The sequence below is a fragment of the Triticum urartu genome, chromosome 5A, assembly GCF_056163025.1.
Source record: "Triticum urartu cultivar PI428250 chromosome 5A, HENAU_Tu73, whole genome shotgun sequence".
Lineage (NCBI taxonomy): Eukaryota > Viridiplantae > Streptophyta > Magnoliopsida > Poales > Poaceae > Triticum > Triticum urartu.
In genome coordinates, this window is record NC_141877.1 from 566,287,978 (window position 1) to 566,305,140 (window position 17,163).

The 17,163-nt window shown below is 44.6% G+C and overlaps 4 protein-coding genes across 8 annotated transcripts; 2 read left to right on the plus strand and 2 right to left on the minus strand.

Moving 5' to 3' along the window:
• The first annotated feature begins 2,101 nt into the window (after positions 1–2,101).
• Positions 2,102–7,120, plus strand: ING2 (PHD finger protein-like protein). 3 transcript variants are annotated; one of them, XM_048675826.2, is made up of 8 exons: positions 2,102–2,291; positions 2,388–2,459; positions 2,717–2,907; positions 3,768–3,831; positions 3,964–4,226; positions 4,347–4,385; positions 5,633–5,751; positions 6,799–7,120. In XM_048675826.2, the coding sequence occupies exons 1-7, from the start codon at positions 2,246–2,248 to the stop codon at positions 5,732–5,734; spliced, it is 777 nt and encodes a 258-aa protein (XP_048531783.1). In that variant the 5' UTR covers positions 2,102–2,245; the 3' UTR covers positions 5,735–5,751; positions 6,799–7,120. The 3 variants fall into 3 exon arrangements, with proteins under 3 accessions (XP_048531783.1, XP_048531782.1, XP_048531781.1); XM_048675825.2 differs by having other exon boundaries at positions 2,102–2,459; positions 6,688–7,120; XM_048675824.2 differs by having other exon boundaries at positions 2,103–2,459.
• A 151-nt stretch (positions 7,121–7,271) lies between these two features.
• NDF5 (NDH-dependent cyclic electron flow 5) lies at positions 7,272–8,760 on the minus strand. Its single transcript, XM_048675823.2, has 2 exons — positions 7,662–8,760; positions 7,272–7,564 (listed from the first exon to the last, which is right to left on the minus strand). Exons 1-2 carry the CDS (start codon positions 8,682–8,684, stop codon positions 7,373–7,375), a joined length of 1,215 nt encoding a protein of 404 aa, XP_048531780.1. The 5' UTR covers positions 8,685–8,760; the 3' UTR covers positions 7,272–7,372.
• Positions 8,761–9,549: 789 nt separating this feature from the next.
• LOC125510598 (rust resistance kinase Lr10-like) lies at positions 9,550–15,752 on the minus strand. Of its 2 annotated transcripts, XM_087521733.1 has the most exons (5): positions 15,645–15,752; positions 13,686–13,687; positions 11,703–12,574; positions 10,803–10,826; positions 9,550–10,622 (listed from the first exon to the last, which is right to left on the minus strand). In XM_087521733.1, exons 1-5 carry the CDS (start codon positions 15,750–15,752, stop codon positions 9,550–9,552), a joined length of 2,079 nt encoding a protein of 692 aa, XP_087377859.1. The 2 variants fall into 2 exon arrangements, with proteins under 2 accessions (XP_087377859.1, XP_048531779.2); XM_048675822.2 differs by lacking the exons at positions 13,686–13,687; positions 15,645–15,752 and having other exon boundaries at positions 11,703–12,594.
• Positions 13,169–15,388, plus strand: LOC125505974 (rust resistance kinase Lr10-like). Of its 2 annotated transcripts, none has more exons than XM_087521734.1 (3): positions 13,169–13,907; positions 14,003–14,181; positions 14,264–15,388. In XM_087521734.1, the coding sequence occupies exons 1-3, from the start codon at positions 13,219–13,221 to the stop codon at positions 15,352–15,354; spliced, it is 1,959 nt and encodes a 652-aa protein (XP_087377860.1). In that variant the 5' UTR covers positions 13,169–13,218; the 3' UTR covers positions 15,355–15,388. The 2 variants fall into 2 exon arrangements, with proteins under 2 accessions (XP_087377860.1, XP_048526825.1); XM_048670868.2 differs by having other exon boundaries at positions 13,169–13,897; positions 14,101–14,181.
• Positions 15,753–17,163: the final 1,411 nt, after the last annotated feature.

The window sequence follows — 17,163 nt, forward strand, 5'->3', positions numbered from 1 at the left end:
GTTCAAGTGGGACTGGTTGGTGGGAATCACCCACCGTTATCTATGAAGATAATGTTTTGTCTGTATTACGTAGATGTAGACAGGTTATAAAGAGCAACACTAGAATGTGTATGGCTCTAAAAGTATTTTATTTCCCATGAGTTAAAGAAAGGTGGAAGATAAATATCTTGCAAATGAAGTCATGTGATAGCTTTGATGATTTATTTACAAAGTCTTTACCAAGTTCTTCATTCCAGAAATAAGTTAATAGAATTGGTTTGAGATGACTTTGTTATTTGCAAGGTTCAGGGGGAGTGTACTCCTGAACGATAACCTGTTCGGGATCTTCGGATCTTTTGTATTGCACTCTTTTCCTTTATGAGTTTTTCCTGAATGGTTTCTCATGAAAGGTTTTTAATGAGGCAATAGTAATACAAGCATTGTGATATGTCATTTTCTCCTTATTTTCCCACTGGGTTTTGGAAGGAGTTTTTCATGGCATATTACGTATATCTCCTCATATTTTTCCCGCAGGGTTTTTGGAGGAGAGTATTTCAAGGATGATCATTCACAAGGACAGGCGAGGATTAGGGGGAGTGTTAGGATTTAATTAATAATGTTATTAAGGAGATAACCCTCTCTTGTGTAACTGCACTGCGTTGGCAATCTGGCAACAGTCACGACAGTTCCCTCGTTCCCCATCGAGTGGACGCGCCCCTCCGCTTGCGTCCCCTCCAGTTGTATATAAGGACTGATCATCAATGAAATTGATCCCGATTGGATTCATTTTACATCTCTCTCGTTTTCACTCATATCACAAACAACTTAAGTGCGAAGACGAACCACGGTTGTAAAGATGATATGCAATTCGAGGCTTCATTGGGGCCAGGGGGCATTCCCCCCCCCCCCCCCCCCCTATTTTGTTTTACAAGCGTATGTGATATAGGTTTTTATTTTGAATGATAAATGCTTGATTAGGTAGCCGTGCGCAAGAGGTTTTATTAATTCGACCGATGCTAAATGTATCATTCTTTTTCTAGACACCAAATAGATGTGCTTACATTAAAAAGAATTAATGTTTAGTGCATGTCTTTAGTGCTCCCCGTGTTGCTTCACTCTCCCGTGTTTTGCGGGAAGATACCATTCATGTTTGCGTCACAACTAATATGTGTCGTATGTAAAGATGGGAGTTTGCCTTTCGCATGAGGCTTAAAATTTTCCTAAGACAATATAAATACATGCCGTTTACTTTGAAACTAAGCATCCAAATCATGGATAAGTTTCACCATTGTATTTCACGTGGCAGTGTCTTATGAACTTGACCCCTTTTGATACTTTTGGTGAAAAATTGTCGTTATTTTGTGCTCCCTCTGTTTCTAAATATAAGTCTTTTTAGAGATTTCAATACGAACTATTAGAGTGTAGATTCTTCATTTTGCTTCATATGTAGTCCATATTGAAATCCCTGCAGACACTTATGTTTAGAAACGGGGGTATTAGTTGTGGTGTGTTGATGATGCTATAACTCGACATAGCCGGTAGCATTCGCTATTTGTGCGCTTCTACCTATGATTTTCCTCTCATTATTTATAGGAAAATGAGTGTGTTGAATGCAGCACAATTTGTCATAGTGGGGAGTGGGCATTACGCCAAATGTTGCTTTTATGCATTGATTTTAAAATTTATAAACTAAGTTGCTAGAGTCGATTTTGTTAGAGAAAAACCACCCCACGACAAGTAATATGGATCGGAGGGACTACAAAAATCGCAACAAAATCAGGATTTATTTCAGGATTTCCGACCATGCGCGTTCAGCGAGAGTAGACGTTCCCATCGACTACGAAGCGTCCACGGTGATTTCTAAAATCTCAAGATGATATGCCGGCTCAGCCCTCAGAGATGCTCATAAAGTTAAGATATGTGTATGCGCGTTTATATGAGCGCTTGCGTTTGTACCGTGTTAAAAAAAACAACAAAATCAGCGAAAACGCCCGTTAAAAATCCGGAGGCCCCCAGTTTAAAATAGAGTGAGCCCATGGATGGGGATTACGGGCGAAAATACAGGGCTTCCATCGTACGGCCCAGTGGCTCAGTGGCCCGTGCAAATCGTCTCCTAACCAGATTAATGACGTAATAATCATCCACCGGGAAAAAACTCTTCCCAGCGAGATTTCCCCACCCGTCTTCTTCCTCCGAAACCCTAATCCCCAAATCGGGGAATCGGTCCCAGCCCGGCGCCGCGGAAAGCATCCCCCCATCGACCGGCATGGCGATTGCTCGCACTGGCGTGTACGTGGACGACTACTTGGAGTGTGAGATCGCCGGCTCCGATTTGTTTCCCTTTTCCTTTCCATTCGGGGTGCTTTTGGGCCTTTTGCCCTTATTACTGCTTCCGTATCGTTCCGCAGATTCGAGCACCCTGGCCGGCGACCTGCAGAGGATCCTCTCCACCATGCACGAGCTCGACGAGAGGGCCCATGGTGATGATTTTGCCACTCTCTCTTTTTTTTTCCTTTGGGAAAAAAAATCCATTTTGAGAATCTGATAAAAAAGAGTCATTGTGGAGAGTGAATTTTGCTTTCCATCCTGACTCCGTTGTAATCTGGCCATGCTTTAATTGTCGGCCCCGAGATATAATCCCGCGAGTCACAGAGGACTGGCTGTTGTATATGATGATGAATGGTGTTTCTCAAGCTTGTTTTGTGGTTTTTGTGTCTTATATATTCTTGTTGTGCAGGCATTTTGGGTCAGACTAAAGGGCAGATCAAATTTCTCCTCGGGGTGCCATCCCATGGGTTTGACAGGCCAAACGTGGTGCATGATGAAAATGCCTCGGAGAAGATGACGAGGGATATTGAAAATAGCCAGGACAATGCGCTTAGTCTCTGCACGGAGAAAGTGTTGCTCGCACGCCAAGCTTATGACCTGGTTCTGCTTCCTCCCTCTTTTTTCTTCAAATTGTTCTGTAGAGTTATGGATACAGAACTTTTAACTAGTGCATCTCCACATGTTATGTCATGTTTGGTAGTTATATAGTTACTCCAGTGTTGCTACCCCCTTATCTAACTTGATCATTTTGTCCGGTAGTCCAAACTTGGTACAACAGCTTGCTTTTAACCTGGTTCTGCTTCCTTCCTTCAACTTGTAGTCCTGCAACATAGTGGACCTATGGATATCAGTTTGTTCTCCTCCCTGATGGAAATGTCGCTAGTGCGTACTGCCTTTATACATTTAATTTCATTTCTGGTGGTTATCTTAGTTACTCTTTGGCTGCCACTCCCAGGTCGACTTGATCATTTTGTACCAAACTTTAGACTTTGTACAGTAATATGCAATTGTAGAAATCAAATTGGACACCAGAATAACATATTAAATGCCAGACAAAACAGATAAAGATGTGAACCTCTGCAGTTAACATATTCTTAGTTGAGTTCTTAGAATTACAAGTTTTTTTGGAAATATTACCGAGTAATTAATACAAATTATTCAGCACCATGAAATTAAATTTGATATTTGTATTCAGATTAGAATATGAAAAGCCTGGCATTACTCGTGTGATATACCACCCAGCTGTTAAATTGTCATATTAAAGCAAGAAGCCTAACACAAGATGCAAACCTAACTCTGTAATTAACAAGGCAACTCATTATCCCAACATAGAAATACAGAAGGGTTGTCGAGGATCCAAACCAATCTACAAATGGATGCACTTTTTTTGGCAGTTATCTGTTCAGTGTTAAATTTCTATGGATATCTAACTATTAATTATCTTTGGCATTATTGTACAGATAGAGAGCCATATCAAACGTCTTGATGAAGACCTAGGCCAGTTTGCAGAAGATTTAAAGCAAGGTATAAGCAGTGATGTCATATTTTTTACTTGTTGATTAGGAATCCATTATCGAATCTTCATCAAACTGAATATCAGATTCCATCTTCAGTTTTTTCTCGAAAAGAACATTGATTGTTCTCTCTTGCTTGCAGAAGGAAAAATACCTCCAGATGAACCGCATATCCTTCCTCCAATGCCGGTGGGTGGCAGGGAAGAAAGACGGAGGTCCAGTTTTAGTACACCCCAAGCAGCAAGGAAGTTTGTCAGAGAGAAGGAATGGGAGAGGGATAGGGAGAGAGGTATGGACTTCGACTTAATGCCACCTCCAGGTAGCAGCAACAAGAAAGCCGTTGCATCTATGGATGTGGATCAAATGATTGATCCAAATGAACCAACATATTGTATATGCCACCAGGTAAGCTTGACATTGATATATGTTCATATTCCCGGTACTTGCATTTGCATCAATATCTACGTTGAGCATTTTTCTCATATGTTTGCTGAAAATATGTTCCTATTTGTAATTGATTTTCAGGTTTCATATGGTGATATGATTGCTTGTGACAATGAGAATGTAAGTTTTTAAGGTGCTAAGTAGTGATGCCTTATCTTCTGAGTTTGTGGGAGTTTAGCTTGTGTGTTGTAAATTACTAATATTTACCCTTATCAGGCCTAAGTAATGCTTTAGAGCTTTCCAAACTTATTCTATTTCTTTTTAAACAATGATGTTGTGGCTGGACTAGTGGTTGGTCATCTCATGCTTGTAGTTTTTTCTCTTGTCATCTAGAATGAGGATTATGTGCTCACTGTTTTACTCTTGTTACTAGGATGTAACATCGGCCTGGCAATGTATATGCTTGCTTGCATTCTCTAGAACTCATTGCAATTTCTAGATATTGTATAACATGAGCAATTAGAAGCTAGTTCTGCATTTTACAAGCTAACAGTGGAATAGAATTAGTGGTCAATGCGCTGGAATTTTTCACTGTAATTCCTCCGGTACAGTTTAAAGGAATTCCTTCATAGAATTAAGTCATAGGGTAGCCTTCAAGCCTAGTGGTACGATTTCCATAATTTTAGTACTCCCTCCGTTCCTAAAATACAAGTCTTTTTAGAGATTCTAATATGGACTATATACGGAGCAAAATGAGTGAATCTACACTCTAAACTACGTCTATATACATCAGTATGTAATTCATATTGAAATCTCTAGAAAGACTTATATTTAGGAACGGAGGGAGTACCTTTCTGATACCCTGGGTTTATCCATTATCAGCAATATCCCCCCCCCCCCCCCCCTCATGGCAAATAACTATTCATTTCATTTTACAAACCCCCGCCTTGTTCTATTAGTTTTATTCATTATCACAAATATCTCCCCTAGCAACAAAATAAATTTATAAGTATTCATTGCAATACAGACCCCCTGTGGCCTATCAAATTGAATGACTCTTTACATGTAATGTTAGCTTGGACTCTGAATTTTTATGATGCACCGGATACTATTAGTAAAACAGATAAAGAAACCTTAACAATCATCCAAGATTGAACAGAAACATTTGTTAACAATTTATGGTCGGATATTATATTGGTGCATCAGTCCTCATGATCATGTGCAATGCTCTATGGTCTATGCTAGAAACTACAATCACCGAAGGAAAAACATTAGATGAAAGGCACAATGGAGCCCTACAAAGTAGTGTCTTGCACTATTACTTTTGAAGGGCCGATGCTTGTTATCGTCTGATTTACATTTTGGGTTTGTTATATGAACGTCATCTATCTCCATGGATTGCTAACTTTTTATATGCTTGCCAACAGTGTGAAGGAGGCGAATGGTTCCACTACTCGTGCGTTGGTCTGACACCAGAAACAAGATTCAAAGGGAAATGGTTTTGCCCAACTTGCAGGAATCTTCAATGAGAGGTTCTCCTAAATTGGTAAGAGGCAATACTACCAACCTCTTTAAATCTGTAGAAATCTTAGCTTACCTTATCACGTAAATCGCCACATAAAGCACATCTTCCTGTATAAAATGTGAATTTGTATAACCGTGTTATAAGCAAGTAGTAATTTCACAGATTAATAGATTCATACTATTAGTGCAAACTTTCCTTTTCAGAAAACCATATAACTTAGTCCTTCAAAACCTCGAAATAGCCCTACAAATATGCCCCCCCCCCCCCTCTCCCCAACACACTTCAAATTTTGCAATTTTGTATACCTTACATGTAGAACGTGGGGGGAGGACAGGGCTGGCGTAGTGGTGAACCCACTTGTGCCAAGAGGTCCTGGGTTCGAGCAGCCTCTCTGCATTGCACTGTGCAGGGGTAAGGCACTAAGATTTGCCTCATATAATCCTTCCCTAGAACCCCACCTTGTGTGGGAGCTTCTAGCACCGGGTCTGTTTGTTGTTGTTGTTGTTGTTGTTGTTGTTGTTTTTATAGCACATGGGGAGTGCAGGTGCACCAAAAAGGGGACGGTGCCAACTAAGCAAAGGCAGAAGTTTGTAGAACAGACCCAAGGCACCGACAGTGTACAGCTAGAATTAAGCTTATCCAGAGACATATCAACGGATCATGATTGTTAACTAACATACATGGTATATGTAACACGCACTGCAATTTCACATAAAAGGCCCTATAATTAATTACGGAACACAAGCCATTGAGAAAAACACCCACATGACATCCTTCTTTGCCACTCTCTTCAAAACCTAATAGCCCGCGACTGGAATTCAATACTCCTCTGTATCAAAATATAAGACGTTTTTTGACACTGTCAGTGTCAAAAAACGTCTTATCTTTTGATACAGAGGGAGTACCTTGGTAGTCAATCGCCGCACGATTTAATCATTTTCTCACATGTACCTGCAGTGGCGTTCAAGTAGCGTCCCTTGAAGTCAGCCTCTTGTTATCGGGATAATTCTTGGGTCGTTTTAAGAAAGCTTCTTTCTCCCTTAATAACTATTAACGTTTGCTCGCCAGTGTTGACAAGGCGAGCGGTTCCAGTCGGCCCAGACTTTCCGCAACATGCAGGACTCTTCAACATGAGGCTCTCAGAAGCTTTTCTTGGACAGGAGGATACCAAATGGTACATGTTTCAATTTGTAAGGAGGCGTTTACTTACAATGTGGTCTTATTTTGGTAATAATAATGTATATGCTGGAGAGGACGCAACTGTTCTAGAGAAGGATAAAAACGCTTGGCGTGTTCTGTTGTTGTATCTTGTTGCTGCAAATAATCTGTCATAGTTCCGGATATCAGTAACCTGTAAACCATTTACTTTGATTATTAAGCGTTATCACAACCTTTGCTCGCATGGTTCTGCTCCCGAGTCCTGAGCACCATCATCTGTTGCATCTCCTCTGCTGATTGATCTGAAGGTGCAGCATATGCACTTCTCCAGTACACATTGTACTACTATTAAATTGTTGTGTAACTGCAACTGCAAAACCTACTGATCTCCTTGTTTCACATGTGTATTTTCTTGCTCACGAGCAATAGTATTATTGCTGCAGTATTATCTACAAATGATGTGATACATCCAGACAAGCTATGCCTACAGGTTTGGGTTGCGGATGCACTGCGCCCCATGCCACGTAGCTCCCGGCGGCAGCACCACGGGCTCCAGCATGGCAGGCCCGATGCACACGTAGGCGAACTTGCCGTACCACTCGTACTTGGATCCTGGGCTGAACACGTACAGCTCCTCGAACCCTCTCCTGCTCAGGCAAACCGAGTTCCTCCGGCCCTGCACCAAAACATCAACGAATTCCACAAGAATTCGTCAGTTTTTCAGTTCAGTTTTGATCTTCCATTCCTCCTTCAGTTTTGCCTCTGTCACGTACCCTGTCGATGACGGTGAACTCCCTGGGAGCGTGCCGGTAGACCCGGCACAGCTCCGCCGTCAGGTGCTTGTAGTTGTCGTCCTCCTCGCCGTCCGGCTCCGGCGCCCCCCTCGGCGAGCTCTGCCCGCCCCCGCCGCCGGAGAGGAGCATGTCGAGCCCCTTGCTGACCCAGCGTGGCTGCGGGGATGACGGCGTGGAGTAGTAGTCCGGGGGGAGGATGCTGAACTCGGACAGCAATGGCTCCCTGCCGCGGTAGTCCGAGCCCTGGAGCCCCACGGCGTAGGTGGCGTCGGGCGTGCTCACGCGCAGGTGGTTGCACACGGCGCCCGACAGCGCCACGGCCGACGGCGACGACGCGGCGTTCGTCACCGTGTACTCGGACGCCAGCGCCTCCGGCTGCAGCGTCACCACGCACCTCGCCTCCGCCCCGTCCCCGCTCCCCGGCGGCTCCACGGACACCAGCTCCACCGAGATAGACCCCGTGGGGCCTCCCCTCACGTCGCGGAGCGACCACGCCCCGCCCGGCGACCACCACGACGGCGCCTCGCCGGCAACGGCAACGGTGCGCGCACACCGGAAGTCCATGGACACGCCGCCGCGGATGACGGGGCGCCCGCCGGGGCCCTCGCCGACGGTGGTGTGGAGCACCTCCGTGGCGGCGCCGTGCCACATGGCCGGCTTGTAGGACGTGACCAGCCCGCTGGGCAGCAGCAGGTGCGCCGCGCTGCCGTTGCGCACCGCCATCTTCACGGCGCAGCTGTCGCCCACGGCCTCGAAGGTGACGCCGTGGCCGGAGAACTCGGCGGCCAGGTACTCCGCGTTGGGAGGAGGGAAGGGCGCCGCCGCCGTCGCCGACGATAACGCATGCGCTGCAGTCGCGAGCCGTGCCCTCTGGCCGCCGCCGCCGCCGATTAGCCTCGAGGAGCTGAAGAAGGTGATGGTGCTGTGCTTCCATGAGCTCGGTCGAGGAGCCGGGGTGGCATGGCCATGGGCAGTGGCGGCAGTTGGAGCGCGGAAAGCCATGGCCAATTCTGGCGAGTGGCACTGCGGTAGCCTTATCTGCACTGCAACTTCTTTTTTCCTTCGGCTTTGAGATTTTTTTGTGTGCCCTCTTCGGTATTTTGAATCGTTTTTCCTTTCATTTTTTATAGATATAAAAACAATGGCAATGTTAACTAGCTGACGTTCGCTCGGGGTGAGATCCCAATGGATGCCTCCAGAGCCGCACGATCCAGATCCAAAGGATGACAGTAATTGACGAAAATTGCATTAAAAGTAAAGAACTGCCATGTTTTTTCTGAAAATTGTCACCCCCTAACAGTAAAATTGCCACCCCACGAGTTCGCAAATGTCATGCATGGCAGTGAACGTTCGCTGGGGATTAACATCCTAAAACAAAATAGCAGGAGGCAAGTATCTTTTTGCTGGACTAAAATGCTCTATGCCGACCTTTTCACACGTTTCATGACACAGTTAAGGACAACAACACGGATGATTAGATAACCTGAAACAATCGAGATCCCTAGTTTTAATCGTTCACTAGATAAAAACTCAATTGAAAATCCTCTTGTGATTGTGGAATATGCATATACTCGTTTGTGCGAGCATCGTCGAACATTGCTCGACTTCATTTGACTAGTCAAAATCAAAATCACAGCAATGACATTTTCAACTACTTCAATGCACATCAAATCCAGTATTACAATATAATGGCTCATGAACTAGATCAGGACATCAGGTATGCTAGCTAACACACACATAGTTGGCTTGGCAATAAATTTTTTATACATGCTAGAAACCGTGGTACGGTAAAGAGCAATACACACATGAATCAACTATGTCCCATGTAGTACCAATGGACTATGGTGATATATATCTCCATGTTTGTCTATGGCATGCGATAATCTTCAGATGGGACAAATGGCTTAGGGGGCATCTGCAGATTCTGTAAGCTTCCAGTTAACATATTTACCACCTTTGTCATTGATGGCCGGCTTCTTGGGTTCCACTGAATACACCAAAGTGCCACGATTACCAGCTGTCTCGCCTTTTCTTTCCCTTCTGGTGTCACTTCCAGAGTAAGCACCAGTTCCTCTCCAGTAATTACTTTCTCGTAGATCCACTCCGGGAGGTATTCCTGGTTCTGGCTCTCGGTACTTGGGTCTGAGTTCCTCCGTCCACTTACCATTTCTAACACCAACATGCCAAAACTGTAAACATCCGACTTGTAGGATATCCCACCAAAGTTCCTAGAGTAAATCTCTGGTGCGATGTAGCCCATAGTGCCTCTTCCCGCGGTCAACGTGATGATGCTTTGATCCCTTGTACACAATTTTGCAAGGCCGAAGTCTAAGATCTTCGGGTTGAAGTTGTAGTCCAATAAGATATTGTGAGGCTTGATGTCGAAGTGGAGGATGCGTTGGTTGCATCCTTGATGTAAGTACTCCATTCCTCTAGCAATGCCTAAAGCAATATCTAGCATTTTGTCCGGTACCAGGAGTTCTTGAGAAATAATAGAATTACCTGAGAATATATATTTCTCCAATGAATCTTTAGGCATGAATTCATAAATAAGAGCCCTTCTTGTCCCTTCAGAGCAAAATCCAAGGAGTCGGACAATGTTTGTATGGTGGATTCTCCCAATAGTTGCAACTTCATTGATGAATTCCTGCCCTTCTCCATTAGAGTTCTCAAGCATCTTGACGGCGACAGGAACCCCATTTGGTAGCTCACCTTTGTACACGCTTCCATATCCACCATGTCCTAATTTATCCTTGAAGCGTCTCGTTATCTTTTTAATTTCGGAGAAAGTGTACCTTGTTGGTTTTGATGTATCATATGTCTTGAGAAACATTTCGACTTTCAAGTGTATCTCTTCGTTGTATCTTGTTTTCAGTGAAAGATAAAGAGCAGTGGCCACCATCAACAGAAGAACAACGAATGCGGCCACCGATGATGTAGCTGAATACATGGAAACCAACATATTCATTAGGGTTGGGAGCCATCACTTTAGTGATTGTAATGGGGATGGTACAAGGTAAGAGCGAGAGTAACTAGTAACTACTTCATGCTTAGCACATAAATAGTGTATTTTCTTCCTTTGTTTTTTGAATAAAAGTAAAGTGTCGATTGGAGCAGTACCTGCAATGACTTTGACACGTGAACCTGCAAACAGCAAAGAAGAGAATACAATTTGGTTATTTGTTTATATGTAGAAGGGAAATTAACTATTAACTTGGGAAATAAAAGGTAAGATGTTTTATATGGCCAGGTGGGTTAGGATATAGTTTTAGTTTTGTATGAGAGGAAGAAGTGAAGAATCCTAGTTTTGACTCCGACCCCCCGACAATCCTATTATTTTTTCTGTATGGGTTTAGCCTAAATCTAGGCAAGTAAAAAACTTGAAGGGATGTAGTTGGCACAGGGAAAAAAGAGAGAGAAAATAGAAACAAAAACGTTTATAACTTGTTGGCTCACATCTGTAACCATATAAACTTGAAGTTCTAGGAATATGTTACAAGAAATTCTAAAGTAAATATTTTACAATTGAGAGATTGCTTATATTTTATCTCGAATGTGTTTTTTTGTCGATCTGCATTATCATGAAAATGCTAAAAATTATAGCAGTGTACCGTTACACATAAGACACGGGCACTCGCTAATTGATCAAATAAACCCATGTCATTACCATAATTATCATGATATACTGAACAGTAGAGTTGCTTAGTTTTTTCGAAATTTACTTTTTGACTACAGTTTTTCTCCAAGATTCAAAATATGTGACCCCATTTTTGTTTCTTAGTTATCTGAGATTCAGATGAGAATTTCCACGGGCTTATAATATGTTTGCTCAAGCTAGCTACCCAAATGTTTTGTCATGCTGTTATGCAAAATAATTTAACAACAGAACTCCTCGAAATGCCGCACAGTTATGAGTACAATCTAAATAGGAAATTATCAGTGATTTTAACTACCAAGACTAGGAATTAACAAGATAGTATAGGTTGGTGTCGGTTTTGTCAAGTTAGAAACTGATTATACCTTTATGAGGTTGAGACAAGCAGAATGTTTCATTCCTCTGTGAGCCGAAGGCGCAGCGTTGCTCATTCAACTCGCATATTTGGCATTGATAGGCAACGGATGACGGCTCCTGTTCACTCCAGTCAGCTGCTATGTCGTAATAACGGAGGGTTCCTTCTTCCAGACCATGCTTGGATGCTGAGCCGTAATATCCTATGCCAAATATTGGGATGTTGGCATCTGAGATGACCTTGCAGTCCAATGGAAGATCATACATGAAAGCATCAGTTGCCACCAAATACGAGAAGTGAGTTGCGTTGTCAAGGCAGGAGATTGGGCCAGCGATGGCAGCGGCGGCCGAGGCAGAAGCACAGAAAGCACCTCTGTCATCATAGACAGGACACTGAGTGATCCCGCTTGGCGTGAACTCCCTTGAGCAGCCTACAAGCATTCCAGCTCCGGCGTAGTGTGGCGCGCAGCGGTAGCCGGCGTCAGCCGGTGGTGAACTTGTCGAGACGAGCTTCTGAATCATCGTGCATGCGGAGGCAAGCGGGGTGATGCTGAGGGAGGCACCGGTGTAATTTATGGCGGTGACACGGCATGGGCCAAGAAGTGGGTGAAGCATGATGGTGTCTTGGCCTGAGCATGCTAGTTTCACGCATGTCGTCGCGCCGCAGGGTGAGGATGATGATGATGATGATGATGTGTTGCTGGAATCAAGGAGCTGGAGCGGGAACCGGATCTGAGGTCCATCTCTGCTGCACCGAGACGGCGGACAGTTTCTGAAGAAATCTTGGTCCTCCCAAGCTGCCGAAGCCATGGCCGCGCCGGCTCCATGGCTGACAAGGCAGGCCACCAGGGCTGCGACGAGAAATACACTCATCTTTCTCCTGCTGCGCTGCAGAGGTGGATGTAGGTAAGCCTGGTATTGTGATTACAAAGACATTAGAAGAAGAGGAAAATCAGTAGCCTAAGCTGTGCTTGCCTGAGCAAGAACTTCCCCGGTCCATGAGTCAATACAAACACCCTGTACATATCGTTTTCTAGTACTTGGGTTTGGCTGTGCGCCGCTGTAGTCTTGTAGATCAAGCTTCTGTAGACTACATCACCACAATAGAATCCCAGACCTGACACTGACATGTAGTATCAAGTATCAACTACCTCGGCAAATCGCAGCAGCATATGCCAGCATCTCTGCCAGATGATACGAACTAGAATGAGTCAACAAGGATCGTATATATATATATGGCACATCTTCTTTGTGATGACATATGGCAGCAGTGATGTTTTCATATGTATGGCACATCTTCGTTGTAATGACATATGGGTGCAGTGATGTGGACGTTCACCATCTTCTACCAGGTCTTTCTACAGCTCTTTTTTAATCTTAATGTCAAGCATCGCCCATTTGTGCAGTGTTTGTTTTCATTTCACCCTCCTTTCCACTACACTGTGGTTGTTCCCAGCCAACTATAAGGGAAGGAAAGTCTTCAACCAAGCCAAAACAAGAGCTAAACAATCGATCAGATATCCGTCGATGCCTCCATGGTGGTTGCTGCTGCATTTTCTGGCCGCTGTTCTTGCCATGGATGTTGAGGGGCGACAAGATAGGTACGCCTGCCCTCCTTTTTCTTGCGGCCATCTCCAGGACGTCCACCACCCTTTCCGCCTGCGAGGCGATCCAACCAAGTGCGGTTCTCCGTCATACGAGCTGGTTTGCGCCGGCGACCGGGCTACAATTCAGATCAACACAGGGACATACTTGGTCACCGAGATCAACTACGGACGTTCATACATGTGGGTCGTGGACGCCAACCTTGACATGAGCAGCAGCTGCCCTCTTCCTCGCTGGGACCAGCGTCCCTACCTAAATGGTCTCCAGGGGCCTGATGGACTGGTCGATTTGATCCCCCCCGTGGTTACATGGGCCAACTTTGTGAATTGTTCACGGGCGATCACCAACAGTAGTGACTACAAACCGGTGGTTTGTCTGAGCACCAGCACTTCTTTCGTCTATGTGCTGATCGACTCTTATTATGTTGAGAAGCTTAAGCCTTCTTGCGGGTACTTGGCCATGGCTGCCTTGGGTGATCAGAGCATGCTATATGATAACGCAAGCCACGAAACTCTGGTAGGATCCCTCAGGGGAGGATTTCCTGTTTTGTTTCCTTTCAGTTATGAGAGGAGGCCTGGGAGCTTCAGGGGCTGCCTGAAGGGTCTGATTGGGTGAGTTTGTGATCTATACGTACGCACACCGTGCTTCTGTTTTTGAACATAGATATATGCCCTGACTTTTCTACATTTTCTCCATTGTATTGCAGTTCACGCCCTGGAGAGTCTGTGGATTATGTTCTAGTGCGATGGCTTGTGTCCATTCTTACGTTTGATTCTCAAATCCTGTATTGCGCATTTGAAGCAGATAATATTCGTTCCAATGAACACCTTAGCTCGCTACGCTTTGCAATAGTATACTCCCCGGCGATGTTGAAGTTCATTGCTGGTACGCCGATAGAGTTACACATAGTACTAGCCATGGTAGTAGTTTCTTGGCAATCCCGCATAAAATTGTTCTATATGTGCAGGAGTATGCAGGTTCGTGGTTGCTCCCCTGGTGGTACTGTTCTTCCTGGCCCACAAATATTGGAAAACAAGAATCACAATTGATGCGGTCGAGAAGTTCTTACAAATGCAGCAAGTGATCGGCCCAACAAGGTATGCTTACACAGATATTGTCGCGGTCACAAGCCATTTCAGAGACAAGCTAGGTCAGGGAGGCTATGGCTCCGTGTACAAGGGCATTCTGCTCCCAGGCGATGTCCATGTGGCCATCAAGATGCTGGACGGTAAATCCTGCTGCGACGGAGAAGATTTCATCAGTGAGGTCTCCACCATCGGCAGAATCCACCACGTCAATGTGGTCCGTCTGGTCGGGTTCTGCTCGGAGGAAATGAGGAGGGCGCTAGTCTACGAGTATATGCCCCATGGTTCTCTTGATAAGTACATCTTCTCGGCCGAGAAGAGTTTCTCCTGGGACAAGCTCAATGAAATTGCCTTGGGCATTGCTAGAGGAATCAACTACCTGCATCAAGGATGCGACATGCAGATTCTACACTTTGACATCAAGCCGCACAACATCCTTCTTGACACCAATTTTGTCCCAAAAGTTGCCGATTTTGGCCTTGCCAAGCTATACCCAAGGGACAACAGTTTTGTGCCGTTGAGCGCCCTACGGGGAACAATCGGGTACATAGCTCCTGAGATGGTATCCCGGAGCTTTGGCATCATATCTAGCAAGTCAGATGTTTACAGCTTCGGGATGCTGCTGTTGGAGATGGCTGGAGGACGCAGGAACGCTGACCCGAACGCGGCAAACTCAAGCCAGGCATTCTACCCATCGTGGGTGTATGACCGCCTAACTAAACATGAACCGGGTGAGATATCTGCTGAGATGCATGAATTGGAGAGGAAGCTGTGCCTTGTTGGTCTGTGTTGCATCCAGATGAAGTCCCACGATCGGCCAGAGATGAGCGAAGCCATAGAGATGCTCGAAGGGAGCGTTGATAGCATGCAGGTGCCTTCAAGGCCATTCTTCTGTGATGATGAGCACAGCCCTGTAGTGGAGCCTTACCATTTCCTCTCTGAGCTGACTACCATTTCGGAGGAGGGTGAGTGAAATTTCCTTTATGTTCGATGAAGTAAATTATTACGAGGTGACAAACTTATCTTGTGAAAAGTTGCAGTAATGGTTGTTATGAAATATGGAATGTGAATGTTTTATACAGCACTCTATATTATAAGCCATGCTTCCTGTGAATGTTCATCCGAAATACGAGCATATCATGTGTATCGAGCGTGAAATTTCATTTATCCCATTGCCCGAAAGGGTGTGAACAGTCATGATTTTTTCTGAAGAAAAATGAACACCAGAGGATTATACATGGGAAAATGTACTACGTACATGACATATTTTTCTGAACTGATGGCGAGAACCTGATGGCGCGTTGTGCTGCAGTTTTTTCCTTCTGGCGCTGTTTTGTTGGTTTCCAAGCCCTGTAGCTCCTGATGGCACATCCTTGCAGCCCAACTGAAGAAGCATCAAACCATGAAACTATTCAACACGTTATGAAAAAATGGCATAAAAATTCGGAATCTGCAACCTACTAGGAGTAGTTGTTTTTCAGCTTGCAATTACTTTCAACAGATCAGGTATGCTGCACTTGTTTTTCAGTGAGGTTTGCTTCTCTGTTGTCAGTGCAGTCGGGCAAAATAACTTACTTATAAAGGAAGATGCGTGCTTCGCTGTGCGGCATAATATTTGGATTTGACATGAATTACATTTCATCACGTATAGATCCCATAGATGATTAAAGAGCGCTTGAATGTTGGAGTAATAAATTTGGAGGAAACTTGTGTTTTTAGGGGTGAGGCAGCTTGCCTCTAATTGCGTACATGTGTGGGGCGCCGCCGAGAGGAGGTGCGGGGAAAGGAAGGAGACATGCCCCTCGCCGCCGCATCCAGGTCATCGTCGCAGACTTGCCGTCGCCTTAACCTCCCCTTTCGCCGCCGCCGCCATTGGCCTGCTCTCGCTTGCACGCGCGTGGCGCTGGCCTGCACAGGAGTCCCGACGGCAGATTACTGAGCTGCTCGAGCGGCGGCGGATCTCACTTGCCACTGGGGCGAAGTCGTTAACATGGTGGGCCTTTTCAAAGAGTAGGGCGACTTGGATCTCGGCCAAATTTTTGAAAAAAAAATCAAATATTTTTGGTTTAAAAAAATCTGAAAAAATTGTATAACTAAACAAGGATGTGAGGTGTATGTGTGTAAAAGTTCAGGATGAAATTCGTTGAAATGCGGCCTGCAAAAAAGAGACAAATTCATGGTCTGGGAGAATGAATGGTATCATGTGTTAAAAAGCCTCCCCTTTTTTGCACAGCCCTCATTTTAACGTATTTCATCCTAAAAATTTACACAATTGTGCATTATGCCTTCACCTATATATGTATTTTTGTCAGAATTTTTTGAAATGTAAAAATATGAATTTTCTTGAATTTTGAATTTTACATTTGGAGGCCTCCATGAAGCTCGGCCTCCAAAAACAATTTTTGCTTTTCAAGGCTGACTATTAGGGCAGAGCATACAATTAATTGTTTTGAATTAATGAGGATCAATTCAAGCACCTGCATTAAAGTAAAAAAATGGCCACAAAAAAGTAAAAACAAAGAGGACAATGCTAATGATGTAAAGAAATGTAGTACATGGAGTATAAATCAATTGTAGATGGTCCAAAAAAATTCAAAAACAATTTTCTGCAGAATTAGAAAACAATTTTGATGTTTATGTTCAGAAGGCCCTAGGTTATAATTTCACATCAGGCCCCCAAAATCTCAGGACCGGCCTAGAGCAGCGGCGTCCGACAAGGAGGATGTGGATGCAGAGAAGGAGGGAGCAGGGAGGAAAGTGGTCCGCGAAGAAGGGTTTGAGT

Bases quoted from the DNA above. Each gene is read 5' to 3' on its own strand.
- ING2 (XM_048675825.2), top strand. From the start codon at position 2,246: ATGGCGATTGCTCGCACTGGCGTGTACGTGGACGACTACTTGGAGTGT. The intron at 2,908-3,767 runs GTTCTGCTTCCT...ATTATTGTACAG, and splicing joins CACGCCAAGCTTATGACCTG to ATAGAGAGCCATATCAAACG. The intron at 4,227-4,346 runs GTAAGCTTGACA...ATTGATTTTCAG, and splicing joins CATATTGTATATGCCACCAG to GTTTCATATGGTGATATGAT.
- NDF5 (XM_048675823.2), bottom strand. From the start codon at position 8,684: ATGGCTTTCCGCGCTCCAACTGCCGCCACTGCCCATGGCCATGCCACC. The intron at 7,565-7,661 runs GTACGTGACAGA...GTTTTGGTGCAG, and splicing joins AGTTCACCGTCATCGACAGG to GGCCGGAGGAACTCGGTTTG.
- LOC125505974 (XM_087521734.1), top strand. From the start codon at position 13,219: ATGCCTCCATGGTGGTTGCTGCTGCATTTTCTGGCCGCTGTTCTTGCC. The intron at 13,908-14,002 runs GTGAGTTTGTGA...ATTGTATTGCAG, and splicing joins TGCCTGAAGGGTCTGATTGG to TTCACGCCCTGGAGAGTCTG. The intron at 14,182-14,263 runs GTACGCCGATAG...CTATATGTGCAG, and splicing joins GATGTTGAAGTTCATTGCTG to GAGTATGCAGGTTCGTGGTT.
- LOC125510598 (XM_087521733.1), bottom strand. From the start codon at position 15,752: ATGTGCCATCAGGAGCTACAGGGCTTGGAAACCAACAAAACAGCGCCA. The intron at 10,827-11,702 runs GTATAATCAGTT...TGCTGTTTGCAG, and splicing joins CTTGTCTCAACCTCATAAAG to GTTCACGTGTCAAAGTCATT. The intron at 10,623-10,802 runs GTACTGCTCCAA...CCATGTATTCAG, and splicing joins ACGTGTCAAAGTCATTGCAG to CTACATCATCGGTGGCCGCA.